General features: G+C 47.9%; 1 protein-coding gene across 4 annotated transcripts in view; it reads right to left on the bottom strand.

The window, feature by feature from the left end:
- The window catches only part of LOC130331362 (uncharacterized), a 159,934-nt gene that overhangs the window by 54,517 nt on the left and 87,682 nt on the right, over window positions 1-17,735 (bottom strand). For all 4 annotated transcript variants that reach the window (XM_056553685.1, XM_056553688.1, XM_056553687.1 and 1 more), the window contains exon 4: window positions 1,999-2,250. In XM_056553685.1, coding sequence (XP_056409660.1) covers window positions 1,999-2,250 — 252 coding nt within the window. The remainder of the gene's footprint in view (window positions 1-1,998; window positions 2,251-17,735) is intronic.

Here is a 17,735-nt window from a genome sequence, read left to right as displayed (position 1 = left end):
TAACAATATGCGGATTTATTGGTTTTAGGTAATAAACATTAATGAGTAAATAAAACCCAATGTTATATATGAGCGAATATCAATTAAATATATCAAGATATAGAAATGTTAATAAACATTATGTTAGAATTTAAATAATAATTACACAATTAAGACTCTAAAAGTTACACGAGTCGGCATCTCCCGGGGGCTGTATCGGGAACTCAGCCACTGCAGGGACTTAATGGTCCTTTTACTGGTCCATCACATTGGAGTCTGTGCGTTTTACTGTCATTGCCAGCCGGGGGCCTTTCCTTGTATAGGAGTTAATCTGGAGCCGTGGTTATGCTTTATGTGGCCTTAGACAATAAGATATAAGGCTCACTATTTTTTTTTTTTCCCCTTTTTCTGATGGGGCTACCACCCTGATCAGTTTATATGCAAATAAAATTTTGTTTTGTACTTTTTTCATTGCACAATTCCCTTTGCGTCCCCTGAAGAAGCTCATGTGACACCATATAAATTGATGCATGTGTAGAAACGCGTTGGGATGGGGACGTGTATGTGCACTATGGCCTTTATATATTATGAGTTATGGATTGAGTTATTGTTCGCATCTCATGCGTATATAGTTTATGACTTTCATGTATGTGACCAAGCAGTGGATTATGATGGTCGGTTGGCGACTCGTGTAACTTTTAGAGTCTTAATTGTGTAATTATTATTTAGTGGGTATCACGGTTTGCTTGTGATGTGGTGAATTTTAATTGAACTAATAAATGTGATGTCTAATATGCCACATTTTGAGTTTTTGGTTAACTCAGGATGCCTAATAGGATATATGACAATTTTCGAATCCAGATTCCACTTTATCGGCTTTAATCTGCCACTGATTCTAGTGTCCAAACCCCAATAATAGGTCACATGTGGACAGGATCTCAGGATCAGAGGCGGTCACATGTGGACAGGACCCCAGATCTCAGGATCAGAGGCGGTCACATGTGGACAGGACCCCAGATCTCAGGATCAGAGGCGGTCACATGTGGACAGGACCCCAGATCTCAGGATCAGAGGCGGTCACATGTGGACAGGACCCCAGATCTCAGGATCAGAGGAGGTCACATGTGGACAGGACCCCAGATGTCAGGATCAGAGGAGATCACATGTGGACAGGACCCCAGATCTCAGGATCAGAGGAGGTCACATGTGGATAGGCCCCCAGATCTCAGGATCAGAGGAGGTCACATGTGGACAGGACCCCAGATCTCAGGATCAGAGGCGGTGACATGTGGACAGGACCCCATATCTCAGGATCAGAGGCGGTCACATGTGGACAGGACCCCAGATCTCAGGATCAGAGGAGGTCACATGTGGACAGGACCCCAGATCTCAGGATCAGAGGAGATCACATGTGGACAGGACCCCAGATCTCAGGATCAGAGGCGGTCACATGTGGACAGGACCCCATATCTCAGGATCAGAGGAGATCACATGTGGACAGGACCCCAGATCTCAGGATCAGAGGAAGTCACATGTGGACAGGACCCCAGATCTCAGGATCAGAGGAGGTCACATGTGGACAGGACCCCAGATCTCAGGATCAGAGGAGGTCACATGTGGACAGGACCCCAGATCTCAGGATCAGAGGAGGTCACATGTGGACAGGACCCCAGATCTCAGGATGAGAGGAGGTCACATGTGGACAGGACCCCAGATCTCAGGATGAGAGGTCACATGTGGACAGGACCCCAGATCTCAGGATCAGAGGAGGTCACATGTGGACAGGACCCCAGATCTCAGGATGAGAGGTCACATGTGGACAGGACCCCAGATCTCAGGATGAGGTCACATGTGGACAGGACCCCAGATCTCAGGATGAGGTCACATGTGGACAGGACCCCAGATCTCAGGATCAGAGGAGGTCACATGTGGACAGGACCCCAGATCTCGGGAACAGAGATGGTTGGGTCCCCCTGATAGGACACACATAGTCATGTGATAGATGATGTCACCACTCACCTGGACACGCCTGGAATGTCTCGGTTTTATTCTTCATCCCCAAATTATTTCTCACAGAACAATGAACGTCCCAGGATCCAGATGAGGGCAATGTGACATTAACCCTTTTATGATACTTTCTGACATTCTCCAACAATGTCCTGTTCCCAGACAGAGAGAAGATGAGATCTGATCCATACTCCACAGAGCAGGAGACCTCCTGGCGGCCATCATGGAGACACCAGCCCACCAGGACCGGGACTGATGGTGGAACTAGGAGAGAGAAGACAATGGGTGAGAAGAACCTATAGATGTCCCTGTAATTGTATGGACCAGAGGGGAAAACTATAAGGGGATTTTTACAGTGAATGGAATAAATTTACAACCCAAAATAAAGACCCCCCAAAAAACATAAACAAAATGTAATCAGTGAGTGGTATGAATCCCAAAATAGGGCCATTAAAAAAGTTCACCAAACCTTAATGGCTCCAAAACATAAAACTTCAGTTACAAAGGGGCATTGCTTGGCACGCTGGCTACAAGTCGCACCCTGTGAGAGCTCCTGCCTGGGCCCTGCATAAGGAGACGTTTTAGCCCCGATGGGGGGCAAACACAAAAGTAAAAAGAAAGCGGGACCCCTCAAGACCTCCTAGAAGCCTCCCAGCCGATTACCTCCTATTTTTGTCCAGGGCCTGGACCCACCACTCCTCCTCCACTGTGCCTGCTCTGCCTGTCGCCATTAGCAACCTCCTCCTCGCTCGCAGCTCCTGCAGCGGCTTACACAGTGCAACGGGACCTGCGCACAGTCAGTGGAGAGCGATCCTGCCTGCCGACGATACTCCGGTCCACCACACAGTGAGTAGCTCTGAGGAGGACTTCCCTCCACTCCATCCTCCTGACCCCGCTGCCGCCATTACTCCTGGGCGAATGCCCACCCCTCCCTCACATGCCACGTCTGCCTCCCAGCAGTCTCGGAGCCCTCTCACCTCTGCCTGCACAGCCCCAGCTACCTCTAGGCTGCCTCGCAACAGCTGCAGCCTCAGAGTTTTGTGCCCACTACTGATGCTGCTGCAGCTCCCAACTTCACAGAGGCAGTGTCCCACTTGGGGCCTGGACAACTCCCGCAGTCCCAGCGGCCCCCTTCATCTCCTCACTAATGGCAGGATTCGGCTGTACCCAGTAATGGCAGCTGTTCTATTGTGCCTTTTGGTCTGCCACTCCATTCTGCTGCACCTGATCCTCCAGATGGATGTCAACCCATCAACCCATGGACTCAGATGCGTCCTTCTGGTGAGGATTCCTCTGGGCAGTCTCCCTGAATACTGGGGGGAACCCCCCCCCCCCCCAGCAAAGAAAAAACTGTTTAAGACCCCTAAAAAATCACGTCAGCCAGCGACTGAACCGGCAGACTACTCCTCATCTGAGCACCATATCTTTGTTTTCGTTTAATACATATCAATAAAAGTTATGTTTTAGGGAATCTTCTCATATAGGGATATCTGTACCCCAAGCCAAGTGCTTTATACAAACAATAGATGAGGTCCGGCACGATAGAAGCAGAAAAATTCCAGTGCTTTATTCAATATGCAAAATGACAAATAGTACAGGAGACAATCGCCTACGCATTTCGGGCTGTTGAGCCCTTAGTCATGGCATAAAAACATAGTGTGACAATGGACTTGTATACACAGATATCTAGTCACATGATCATTAACACAAAAGGATCAAGATAAAAGGCGGCATGGATCCAGACACAAGATCCACCTAATACATACCAATACCTAGTTACAAAGTATATAATAGTACAAAAATACAAAATTGTGTACAGAAAAGTATCTAGCCAATTCCTGAGAGTTTAAATGCAATCTTCCATATATACATATATACTAGTAAAAAGCCAAGTGCTTTGGTGTAACTGTTTCATACTCCTAATCTGAAGATTCTTGTGCCTCGCCCGGGGCCTTGGTTCTCACCCACCTGCTTCCCATCCCCTGCCTCCAGCACACCTGATCACAATCCAGCCATCCCTTCCAGTTGGAACCCCGATGCTCCCAAGCCCGGAGGCTGCTGTCCACACTCTGAAAAGCCACCCAGAGTTGCAAGCTCTCCTTCCTACCAAAATGGACCTACTATCCCTGGCAGAGGATATGAAAAAAGTATGGCGCCTGTCCAGGCTGAGGTTTCCCATCTGGTGACCTTGCAGCGACGGGCTGACTCTCCTGTTGAATTAGATCAAGCCCACCGAGCTCTAAAAGTGAAGAGTCCTGATCCATCAAAGCCAAGAGACGCGATTGTTACTGTTACGCCTAGCGCTCCGGGTCCCCGCTCCTCCCCGGAGCGCGTACGGCGTCTCTCTCTCCGCAGCACCCCGGTCGATCCCGCTGACCGGGAGCGCTGCACTGTCATGGCCGTCGGGGATGCGATTCGCACAGCGGGACGCGCCCGCTCGCGAATCGCATCCCAGGTCACTTACCCGTTCCCGTCCCCTGCTGTCATGTGCTGGCGCGCGCGGCTCCGCTCTCTAGGGCGTGCGCGCGCCAGCTCCCTGAGACTTAAAGGGCCAGTGCACCAATGATTGGTGCCTGGCCCAATTAGCTTAATTGGCTCCCACCTGCTCCCAGACTATTTCTGATCTCCTCCCATGCACTCCCTTGCCGGATCTTGTTGCCCTTGTGCCTAGTGAAAGCGTTTTGTGTGTCCAAACCCTGTGTACCAGAACTTCTGCTATCCACCCTGACTACGAGCCTTGCTGCCTGCCCCGACCTTCTGCTACGTCCGACCTTGCTTCTGTCTACTCCCTTGTACCGCGCCTATCTTCAGCAGCCAGAGAGGTTGAGCCGTTGCTAGTGGATACGACCTGGTCACTACCGCCGCAGCAAGACCATCCCGCTTTGCGGCGGGCTCTGGTGAAAACCTGTAGTGACTTAGAACCGGTCCACTAGCACGGTCCACGCCAATCCCTCTCTGGCACGGAGGATCCACCTCCTGCCAGCCGGCATCGTGACAGTTACGCTGAGCGCTCCGGGCCCCCTGCTGGCCTTGGAGCGCTCACAGCGTGTGTCCCCAGGCAGCGCTCCGGCGTCTCGGCGTGTGTGTCCCCAGGCAGCGCTCCGGCGTCTCGGCGTGTGCGTCCCTGCTCTCTAGGGCGCGCGTGCACCGGGACTCTTAGATTTAAAGGGCCAGTGCACCAGTGATTGGTGCCTGGCCCAAAGTGGTTATTACGGGTTAAGGTGTGTGAGAGGCAGTGCAGGCATTCACCTGTGCACTGCCTATAAATACCGTCTCCTCCCACAGCCTCCTGCCGGATCTTTGTGCCTTGTGAAAGCGTTCCCTGTTGTTCCAGTGTTACCATGCCTGTTGCCGACCCATTGCCCGTGACTACCGCCTTAGAACCTGGGCTGCCTGCCCTGACCATTGCTACGTCTGACTACACTTCTGCCTATCCCTCCTGTGCCGCGTCTATCTCAGCAACCAGAGGAGTTGAGTCGCTACCGGGTGGAACGACCTAGGGATTACCGCCGCAGCAAGACCATCCCGCTTTGCGGCGGGCTCTGGTGAAAACCGGTAATCTCTTAGACTCCGTTCCCCTGGTACGGCCCACACCACCTCTCCTCTGATCCAGTGGATGCACCTCCTGCCATCTGACCGGACCGTGACAGTGATCTGTAGAGTCCACCACTACCTTCTGAAGGAAGATACCATGAGGCACTCTAGGCAACTGAGATCCTTGCAATTTCAGGTGACTGAGATCCACCTTTTCCCAGATCTGTCGCTCCGCACCTTATGCTTGAGAGGTACCCTGAAACCCCTCCTGACCACACTTCAAAATACAAAGATACTATACCACTGGGGCTATCAGTTCTCTCTTACTGCACGTCACGGATCCACAGTTGCTTGCTGAGACGCCCTGAAGACCTCCCGGAGTTCTTGGCCACCTTTTTATACTGCCGCGGATACCCTTACCGGATTGGGAACTGCTCTTTTCTCCGACTACCTTGCTGGCTCGACAGGCGCTGGAAGTCCGTTCGGCCTTAAGAAGATCTGGTGGAGAGATGACCCCCACTCCCATGCCGCAGAGGAGGGGACGCACGACCTAACTTTCTTCGAGATTGTGTTGCCTTAGATTTTGTTCTCTGCCCTGGCCTTCGCCTGACTCTCTGTAGTTATCAGGCCTTGTCTTGACATAGTTATGTATCTGTTTGTCCCCTTGTGCACAGCATTTTCCCCTTTTATTCTTTTTATTCCGATACACGCTGTTCTAGGATGTCTCACATGACTATTACCCTAGCCTACATGTGTCGCTTTATCTGATGCTTTGTGTTACCCCCCCCCCCCCCATTATATCTGTACCAAGGGTGGTTAATCCGTTGCTTATGCTTTCAGTAGTCTCCTTAGTGTTCAGCGTTCCTCCTACTTTGCAATGGGGAACTCTTTTAGTTTCCACTTGGCCCTAGGCTGTAGTTGTTTGTTTTTTTGATGGTTGATTCCATACGATACAGTGTTACTTGTTGCTGTCGCACCTTCTGCTTTACCTCACTAGACTAGCACCCAGACTAGCTCTGTTTGTGCTTCCTTGTGGCCCATATGGCCTTCCTCTCTAGACCCTGTGTACCTGTTCTCTTATGGTTGCTTTTTCTATACTTTTTCCTGTCTTATCTCCCTTATTCTTACCACTCTTTCCACTTCCCTCCCCATAGACTGAGACATCTTCATCTCGGACGACCTTGGTGGGTGACGGCGCGGGCTTGGCCCCTGGTGGGGCGGTAAGTTTTATCAGTATCTATACCCCTGTCATGACAGCTGTGGAAAGAATGAATGAAACGGTGTTCCCCTCAGTAACGGCACTGGTCCATCAATGGATGTGAATATATTTATTTATTATGACATATATAGCAACGCATTTCGACCCCGGACAGCGGTCTTCATCAGGCATAGTATACAATAAAACAAGTACTTGCTTTTATAAGGTAAAAAATAAAAAAAAGTACAACAACTTCCGGAATACCGGGGTAGCCGTGTGCAAAACTGTACAAACTTAAATTAGAGTTTTAGCAGCAATTTATAATGATAAAATCTAAGTATATAAGAATAATGATGATATAAAAACTTGCATAATGTAAAAACATAGATAATATAAAAGAAAACAAATTCATTCATTTATTTGGATATGGAGATGCCAGATACTAGAATAGAAACCTCCAGTAGATGGCAGTGTTGGAAGGGAAGGGTTTACCATGTTAATAGCCACTTGAAAGCTGATGTGCGGGGAGGCGAGAGGATTTCTACTGATCGCTTCAAGGACTCTGCGACCGGCCCATACACTTGGACTTATTGTACCGATTAGGTAAGAAAAAAATATATATAAAGAGTTATCTTATCCTGATGTGTGAAACTATTAATGTAGCGGGGTGATAATGGATATAAAACACAGACGCGTTTTTTAGCTTGCTGTTAAATCATATTACAATATAACTTCTGAAAGTTTATTTAATCCGTCCGGGACCAAAGTTCCCATCCGGTAAATCCAGTATATTTTCTTTTTAGCTGCTCGAAACGGTTTGAAACATGTGGGACGGTTTCTAGAGCTGTAATAGTTATGGGATGCTGTATATCAGGATGAAATTGTGCGCAATGTCTAGAAACTCCATGTAATAGGAATTTATTACGGATATTTTGACGGTGTTTATTTAACCGGTTATGGAGGGGCTGCGTGGTACGTCCTACATATTGCAATGAACAGATCACATGATCAGACTGACATGTCAATCTAGTTTTAATATTAAAGGTGTGAGTGATTTCTTTGCAGCAGATCCAATTTCTTTTATTGCACTTGTAGCTTCCCGGTGTTAAATCCTTTTCTCTTTTAGTTTGACGATGCTGCTGCAATTGGCTTGGAGCTAAAAGACTCTACAAATTCGGTGCTCTCCGAAGTTTTGGTAAAGAGTTTTTCAGATAATTATCTTGATGTAGTACACGCCAATGTGATTTTAAAATATATCTTTTTTTTTTTTTATTTAACTGTTTATTTATCGTTTTATCAATACAATTTTCAATTCAGTAAAATAGACAAATAAAAATAACAAAGAAAAATCTTGCAGCAGCAGCAGGAATCGAGTTCATTGTCAAAGCGTATATGCAATATTGTAAGAAGAACCCTACAACTAGGTAGCTTGAAGCAATTGCCATGTTTCTATAGGAATTGAGTTGCAGATTTATAGATTATCTACAATACATTCAAATCCGTGAGTGTGTATTAGGTAGGAACATAGCAATCTATATTATTTTGGTTAGATTCCAGAAACGGAATGAAGAAAATGAAAAGAAGAAGGAAAAGAAAGAAAAAATAAATAAAAGAGAAAAATAATAAAAATAAAGAACCTGTTTGACCAAGATGTGAACTATAGAATAAGTCCGTGCCTATGCGACCTCTTCCGACTCTCCTCCATTCAGTGTTGGTTATCGTCTTCTATATAATTATCCCAATCCTTCCAAGTTTCGTAGAAATGAGAGCCTGTTATCTGTCATTGCAGAGAGATATTCTTGTACGGATGGAGGGGTTGGCTTTTTCCATTCTTTGGCTATGAAACACTTTGCAGCCGTGAGTATGGAATGGAATAATCTGAGTTTATTTTTTCTAATACCGGGGGGGGGGGGGGGGTCACATTTAAGAGATAATTGATTGGGTTCAGATGTATCTTCAGTTTCAGTTTCTTCCCTATTAAAGACTGCACTTCCAACCAAAAATGACGCAGGGAGGGACAATCCCAAAATATGTGTGGTAGTGTACCTAACTCCATACTACACCTCCAGCAACTAGAATTATTTTGTGGATAAAGTTTGTTTAATACTTCCGGTGTGTGATATCACTGAAAGAGAATTTTGTATTGATTTTCTTTATGAATCACACAAGAAGAAGATTTCGCTGCTCTATCCCATATAGTTTGCCATGTGGCTCTTGGAATTTCATAGCCTAAATATTCTTCCCATTTTGTCATGTAGGGGTGTTTCCAATTATCTTGATATATGAAAGAATGTAAAATATTGTAAATGGAGGATATCAAACCTCTCGTGGTGGTCTCACCCCTACACAAAGGGTGTTGGTTGAGGGAAAGCAGCTTCAGGGGAGCCTAACCCTGCATGTGACGTGACGGTTTGGGGAAAGTTTTGTGTGTCATTAGGGAGATTAAACTTGTCACTAAGGGCTTGAAAGGTACGGAATGTTCTTTTGATCGGGTCCACTAGATCTGAAACAAAGTGAAACAACCCTCCCTCTACCCAGGGGGAAATGATATCTACATCATTACTATCAGGAATAGAGGGATTACAAATAATGGGAGTTAGAAGGGAGTTGGGGGACATTAATGAATATTTAGTCCTGACAGTTTCCCATATTTTTTATGTGGTTCTCATCGGGCCTAGTAAGTGTTTTAGATTGACCTGACAGTTTGAGTCCCATATCAAAGCACATAAATGGACCGGGGCCGACCACAGCTTCTCTATGTCCGTCCATTTATTATATGCCCGAAATTGTGACCATGATGGAATATTTTTAAGGTGAACTGAATAATAATAGTCAAAGACGTCTGGCAATGCTAGTCCTCCATAGTTCTTTTTGGCCGTCAAGACAGACAACGCCACCCTGTGGCGTCCCCCCCTCCAAACAAACCTGAGGATGGATGATTGAAAGCCCCTTAATGCTCCCCTAGGTATTAATACTGGCAAAGTTTCCAATAAATAAAGGAATCTGGGCAATACTGACATTTTGACTGCGGCAAAATGTCGGGAGACCAGACCATTTTTCCATCTGGGATTTGATGTCTTTAAAGAATTGAGGAAAATTGTGTTTGTAAAGGGCAGAGTATTTAGAGGTAATGCGTACACCTAAATAGGTAATAGCGTTATCCTGCCATCTATACGGATAATTTAGTTTAAGAAGAGAAAGTTGGGTGTCAGGTATGTTAATGGGTAAGGCTTCTGTTTTACCTTCATTTATCTTATATCCTGACATACGGCTATAAGTGTGGATAATGGAGTGGAGGGAAGGTAGTGAGGTCAGGGGAGTAGAGATGGTTAGCAATACGTCACCAGCAAATAGCGCTATTTTATATTCTCTATGTTTTACCACTATCCCCTTAACATCAGGATTTGCGCGGACAAGGGCCACTAATGGTTCTATACATAGCACAAATAATAATGGGGACAGAGGACATCCCTGTCTTGTCCCATTATGAATTTTTATTTTTTGAGATGTGGCGTGAGGGAGTCTAACTCGTGCCGTTGGGGATGAGTATAGGTGTGAGATCGCTGTCATAAACGGTCCCGAGACTCCAAAAGCTCGCAAGGTAGATTCCATAAAAGGCCAACTTAAGCGATCAAACGCTTTTTCCGCGTCTAAACTTAACACAAGTCCAGAGGACTTAGTCCTATTTATTACCTCAATGAGATCGACCGTGCGTCTAGTGTTATCTCCAGCTTGTCTATTTAAGGTGAAACCTACTTGGTCTTTATCTATTAATTTCGGAAGAATTAAGCTAAGTCTGTTGGCCAGTATTTTTGTAAATAACTTCAAGTCCGAATTCAATAGAGAAATTGGTCTATAACTAGCACATTCCGAAGGATCCTTACCGGATTTCGGAATGACTGTGATGTAAGATTCTAACATATTTGACGGAATGGGAGTTTCACCTAAGAAGGAGTTGAAAAGGGAGATTACATGTGGAAGTAAGATTTCAGAAAAAGTTTTATAATAAGAGTATGGAAGGCCATCTGGGCCAGGAGACTTGCCATTTGGTAGTTCTTTAATAGTATCTATTATTTCTTCCTGAGAAAATTCTCTGTTTAGATTGGTCAAATCCGATATAGTCATTTTAGGGAGCTTACAGGAATCAAGGTACTTTTTTAATATAGAATCTCTGGTGGTGTGATCTGAGGGTAGTTGGGAAGGTAAATTGTATAAATTAGAATAATATTCCTGAAAAATATTGGCAATTTGTGTTGGATCATAGTGCAATTGTCCCTGGGAATTTTTTATAGCAAAAGGATTTGATTGTGTCTTTTGTGAGTGTCACGATGCCGGCTGGCAGGTAGTGGATCCTCTGTGCCAGAGAGGGATTGGCGTGGACCGTGCTAGTGGATCGGTTCTAAGTCACTACTGGTTTTCACCAGAGCCCGCCGCAAAGCGGGATGGTCTTGCTGCGGCGGTAGTGACCAGGTCGTATCCACTAGCAACGGCTCAACCTCTCTGGCTGCTGAAGATAGGCGCGGTACAAGGGAGTAGGCAGAAGCAAGGTCGGACGTAGCAGAAGGTCGGGGCAGGCAGCAAGGATCGTAGTCAGGGGCAACGGCAGGAGGTCTGGAACACAGGCTAGGAACACACAAGGAAACGCTTTCACTGGCACGATGGCAACAAGATCCGGCAAGGGAGTGCAGGGGAAGTGAGGTGATATAGGGAAGTGCACAGGTGAACATACTAATTGGAACCACTGCGCCAATCAGCGGCGCAGTGGCCCTTTAAATCGCAAAGACCCGGCGCGCGCGCGCCCTAGGGAGCGGGGCCGCGCGCGCCGGGACAGGACCGACGGAGAGCGAGTCAGGTACGGGAGCCGGGGTGCGCATCGCGAGCGGGCGCTACCCGCATCGCGAATCGCATCCCGGCTGGAGGCGGTATCGCAGCGCCCCGGGTCAGTGGATCTGACCGGAGCGCTGCAGTGAGGAGAGTGTAGCGAGCGCTCCGGGGAGGAGCGGGGACCCGGAGCGCTCGGCGTAACAGTGAGTTTAGCTGTGCGGCCAATAGGGTACGAGGTTTATTCGCTTTACTGTAATATATATGTCTAGTATAAGTTGGCATTTTCTCCACCTGGGCGATTTCACCGTCCTTCAACTGATTTCGTATGAGCACAATCTGTTTTAACCTTCTCAAGGAGGGGTATAAGACCATTCCATCCTTCAGTTTTTTTAGTTTCTTTTTTAGCTCATTCGTAAGAGACGCAGAATTCTTTTTCAGCCGAGAAGACAGCGAAATAGTGTCCCCTTATGACCGCTTATGTGCCTCCCATAGGGTATGACTGTTTGTAACACTACCCTCATTCCTTTCAAAGTAATCTTTAAGACACCCTCCAATGGAATCTCTATATTCTAATTTCTTAACAATTCATTCAGTCTCCAATGGCAGGTTTTTCTAGGCGTTGTAGTTGATTTTAATTCCATTATCACTGGAGCATGGTCTGACCATGTTATAGGGAGTATTTTAACATTGTCAACTAATTTGAGGCCTAAAAGATTCCCAAAGAAGGTGTCTATTCTAGAGTGGGTGGAATGAGGATGTGAGAAGAATGTAAACTCTCTGCTATTGGGATTACTTATCCTATAGAGGTAAAAAAAAATGGTATTTTCTCACAAGTTTCCGGAAGGCAGTGGAAAGTCGTATTTCTGCTGAGGAAGGTGCGTTATGTAGTACTGAATGTCTATCGGTTGTACTCGAGAATGGGATGTTAAAGTCCCCTCCAATTATCAATGTTGTTGGAAGTAACGTTTCCAGTTTGGAAAAGATATTATTCAGGAATGTTATCGGGGATGAATTGGGTGCGTACGTGTTACATATTGTGAGAGGGACTCCTGTCAGTGTACCCCAGACTATAACCCATCTCCCATTAGGATCTAACATTGTGTTTGAAAGCTGAAAAGGACGTGTGCGGGATATCAACACAGCCACTCCACCCCTTGTTTATCCTGTGTAGCAGAAAATACTGTGGGATAATATCTAGATGCAAATTTAAAAGAACCCGATTCATCATGATGCGTTTCTTGGATAAGGGCTATATCTATTTTTTTTTAGATTTTAGATCTTTTAAAAGAAGACGTCTTTTTACATCTGTATTTAAGCCCTTTACATTGAGTGTTAAATAACGAGTCATGGTGAATATGAATCAGGGGAAATCATAATGTTCAGTTTCCTACCCCTGATGATCATTGTCGCTAGAGGTAAAGTTCCAGAACGGATCTCCCTAAGAAGACTGGAATCGTCAGGCCTTTCACTGAGACGATCTGATGGAGGAGGTCGGGTCGCACAGGCATGTTGTACTAGTAGAAAAGATTAATAGGGAAGAATACAAATCATAAATAGTAAACATATAGATGACTAACATTAGATACAATTCTGTAAATCCAAGGGATAAACCCTTTAGTCTTAAGTTACTGGTAGAGGAAATTACCACCTCAACTTATGGGGAACACATTACCACCTCAACTTATGGGGAACACATTACCACCTCAACTTATGGGGAACACATTACCACCTCAACTTAATGGGAACAGTGGGTGGGCAATCCAAAGCAAGACTTAGAACTGTCTACTTATCGTCTTCACCTCTTGTCACCCTCCACCCCTTATGTTAAACTTTCCCAACATCTGACCAAATAAACAGATAACCTGATTATGTAACTAAATTCTGCATGGTTAAGCCAGATATCAAAAATTCAGCGGTTATATACTAGAAAAACATTTGTAATGATATTTTTTTTTGGCCTTAAATATTTATTGTCATTCTAATAGTAACTCCTGTTTGACTAAAGAAACATTTTGGATAATCTATACCCTAATGGTAACTGTAAACAGGGAAACTACTCTTCTCCTGTCGAATACCCCTCATCTAAGCAGATAATCTCAGCATATTTATAATCCAATAAAATGTCCTCTTAGAGCTCAAGTTGTAGGTTCATTTCTATAGTGTCCACGATGCGTTGATGTCGCAGCATTAGTGGCTCGTCTTCTTCTGGGACTCACTCTTGTCCAGACCGGCGGAGGCGAAGGCGGTGGAGGTAACAATTCCCAATTAGTTAAATCTGGAACTGGGATATCCAGCGCTTCGCAGAAGGGGTGTATGTCTTGTGAAGATTTCACAGTGTAGCTTTTGCCTCTATGTCTTGCTGTGAGGCTAAAAGGATAACCCCATCGGTAATTGATGTCCCTTTCTCTCCGGATCTGGAGTAATGGTTTCAGGATCCTTCTTTTCTGTAAGGTCACCCATGATAGGTTGGGTAGTAACTGAATTTGTGCTCCGTCAAAGTCTATCGATTTTAGATTACGTGCTTTTAGCATAATTTCTTCTTTTGTGTTGTAGTCAGTGACACAACATATGACGTCTCTAGGTGGCAGTGGAACCTTTAGGTTTTAACGCTCTATGCGCTCTGTCCAGTTGAATTTTGTTAGAGCTTGGTGCTTGCAGAATCATATTAAAAATTGCTTCAAGAGTGGCCTTTGTTACGCTTAGCGCTCCGGGTCCCCGCTCCTCCCCGGAGCGCTCACGGCGTCTTTCTCCCTGCAGCTCCCCGGTCAGTCCCGCTGACCGGGAGCGCTGCACTGTCATGGCCGTTGGGGATGCGATTCGCACAGCGGGACGCGCCCGCTCGCGAATCGCATCCCAGGTCACTTACCCGTCCCGGTCCCCTGCTGTCATGTGCTGGCGCGCGCGGCTCCGCTCTCTAGGGCGCGCGCGCGCCAGCTCTCTGAGACTTAAAGGGCCAGTGCACCATTGATTGGTGCCTGGCCCAATTAGCTTAATTAGCTTCCACCTGCTCCAGACTATATCTGACCTCCTCCCATGCACTCCCTTGCCGGATCTTGTTGCCTTGTGCCAGTGAAAGCGTTTAGTGTGTCCAAAGCCTGTGTACCTGAACTTCTGCTATCCATCCTGACTACGAACCTTGCCGCCTGCCCCCGACCTTCTGCTACGTCTGACCTTGCCTCTGCCTAGTCCTTCTGTCCCACGCCTTCTCAGCAGTCAGTGAGGTTGGGCCGTTGCTAGTGGATACGACCTGGTTGCTACTGCCGCAGCAAGACCATCCCGCTTTGCGGCGGGCTCTGGTGAAAACCAGTAGCCTCTTAGAACCGGTCCACTAGCACGGTCCACGCCAATCCCTCGCTGACACAGCGGATCCACTACCCGTAAGCCGAATCGTGACAGTAGATCCGGCCATGGATCCCGCTGAGGTGCCGCTGCCAAGTCTCGCTGATCTTCCCACGGTGGTCGCTCAGCAATCGCAGCAGATTGCCCAACAAGGACAGCAGCTGTCGCAGTTGACCGCCATGTTACAGCAACTTCTGCCTCTGCTACAGCAGCAACCATCTCCTCCGCCAGCTCCTGCACCTCCTCCGCAGCGAGTGGCCGCTCCTAACCTACGCTTGTCCCTGCCGGACAAATTTGATGGGGACTCTAAACTCTGCCGTGGATTTTTGTCTCAGTGTTCCCTGCATATGGAGATGTTGTCGGACTTGTTTCCTACAGAACGGTCTAAGGTGGCGTTCGTAGTAAGCCTTCTTTCAGGAAAGGCCTTGTCTTGGGCCACACCGCTCTGGGACCGCAATGATCCTGCCACAGTCCAGTCCTTCTTCGCTGAAGTCCGAAGTGTCTTTGAGGAACCTGCCCGAGCCTCTTCTGCTGAGACTGCCTTGCTGAACCTGGTCCAGGGTAATTCTTCCGTTGGCGAGTACGCCATACAATTCCGTACTCTTGCTTCTGAACTATCCTGGAATAACGAGGCTCTCTGCGCGACCTTTAAAAAAGGCCTATCCAGTCGCATCAAGGATGTGCTGGCCGCACGAGAGATTCCTGCCAACCTCCAAGAACTCATCCATTTGGCTACCCGCATTGACATGCGTTTTTCTGAGCGACACCAAGAGCTCCGCCAGGAAAAAGACTTAGATCTCTGGGCACCTCTCCCACAGCATCCTTTGCAGTCTTCGCCTGGGCCTCCCGCCGAGGAGGCCATGCAAGTGGATCGGTCTCGCCTGACCCAGGAAGAGAGGAATCGCCGTAGAGAAGAAAATCTCTGTCTGTACTGTGCCAGTACTGAGCATTTCTTGGTGGATTGCCCTATCCGTCCTCCACGCCTGGGAAACGCACGCACGCACCCAGCTCACGTGGGTGTGGCGTCTCTTGGTTCTAAGTCTTCTTCTCCACGTCTCACGGTGCCCGTGCGGATTTCTCCTACAGCCAACTCCTCCCTCTCAGCCGTGGCCTGCTTGGACTCTGGTGCCTCCGGGAATTTTATTTTGGAGTCCTTTGTTAATAAATTCAGCATCCCGGTGACCCGTCTCGTCAAGCCGCTCTACATTTCCGCGGTCAACGGAGCCAGATTGGACTGCACCGTGCGTTACCGCACAGAACCCCTCCTCATGTCTATTGGACCCCACCTCGAGAGGATTGAGCTACTCGTTCTCCCCGGCTGTACCTCTGAGGTCCTCCTCGGTCTGCCATGGCTCCGGCTTCATTCGCCCACCCTTGATTGGACCACCGGGGAGATCAAGTACTGGGACTCTGCCTGCCACAGGAAGTGCCTCTCCCCCCCTCCCAGTCCCGTCTGGCAAGCCTCTGTGCCTCCTCATGGCTCCCGTCCTTGTGTCTCCCTGCCCCGTGCCAAGCTTCACCCTCTGCCCCCCCTCCCCATTCCTACTCCTGCTGTACTGCCTGCCATTGAGGAAACCATCCATTCTTTTCCGGTGTCCTCATCCCAGGGGAGGCAGTCACCGGACAAAAAAAAGGGGAGACCTAAGGGGGGGGTACTGTTACGCCTAGCGCTCCGGGTCCCCGCTCCTCCCCGGAGCGCTCACGGCGTCTTTCTCCCTGCAGCTCCCCGGTCAGTCCCGCTGACCGGGAGCGCTGCACTGTCATGGCCGTTGGGGATGCGATTCGCACAGCGGGACGCGCCCGCTCGCGAATCGCATCCCAGGTCACTTACCCGTCCCGGTCCCCTGCTGTCATGTGCTGGCGCGCGCGGCTCCGCTCTCTAGGGCGCGCGCGCGCCAGCTCTCTGAGACTTAAAGGGCCAGTGCACCATTGATTGGTGCCTGGCCCAATTAGCTTAATTAGCTTCCACCTGCTCCAGACTATATCTGACCTCCTCCCATGCACTCCCTTGCCGGATCTTGTTGCCTTGTGCCAGTGAAAGCGTTTAGTGTGTCCAAAGCCTGTGTACCTGAACTTCTGCTATCCACCCTGACTACGAACCTTGCCGCCTGCCCCCGACCTTCTGCTACGTCTGACCTTGCCTCTGCCTAGTCCTTCTGTCCCACGCCTTCTCAGCAGTCAGTGAGGTTGAGCCGTTGCTAGTGGATACGACCTGGTTGCTACTGCCGCAGCAAGACCATCCCGCTTTGCGGCGGGCTCTGGTGAAAACCAGTAGCCTCTTAGAACCGGTCCACTAGCACGGTCCACGCCAATCCCTCGCTGACACAGCGGATCCACTACCCGTAAGCCGAATCGTGACAGCCTTGAGGTCTTCGTCATGGGTAGCTTCCGGTAGTCCTCTTATTCTAATATTGTGGCGTCTACCTCTATTGTCTAGGTCTTCTAGGTGACGCTGGTATTCACAAAGGCTTTGGTGCTGAGCGGTTACTGTGGACTGAAGAGATGCAATGTAGGTACGTGTATTGTCATGTTCATCTTCAAGATTGTCCACTCTCTGAACAACTTCCTTTATGTCCTGTCTAACGGCTGAGATTTCCGTCTTGAGTGTTTCTTTAACATCTTTTAAAAAGCTTTGAAAATCTTGTTTTGTAGGGAGGTGTCTCAGGTAGCTTTTCCAGTCATCTTCTTCTAATTGTCCTTCCTCCATATCGTGGTTAGTAGAGCGAGGAGACCATGAGGTCTTGTCTTGTTTTTTACGTTGTGGAGAGTGTGGCGTACCGGGTGGGTCCAAGTCCCAGTTAGCTGAGATTGATGATCTTTTTGCATGAAGAGCATCTTCTTTAGACCCTCTCTG

This window comes from Hyla sarda, unplaced genomic scaffold, assembly GCF_029499605.1.
Source record: "Hyla sarda isolate aHylSar1 unplaced genomic scaffold, aHylSar1.hap1 scaffold_348, whole genome shotgun sequence".
Lineage (NCBI taxonomy): Eukaryota > Metazoa > Chordata > Amphibia > Anura > Hylidae > Hyla > Hyla sarda.
The sequence above is the reverse complement of the archived record's forward strand: the minus strand, read 5'-3'. Positions and strand labels throughout refer to the sequence as shown.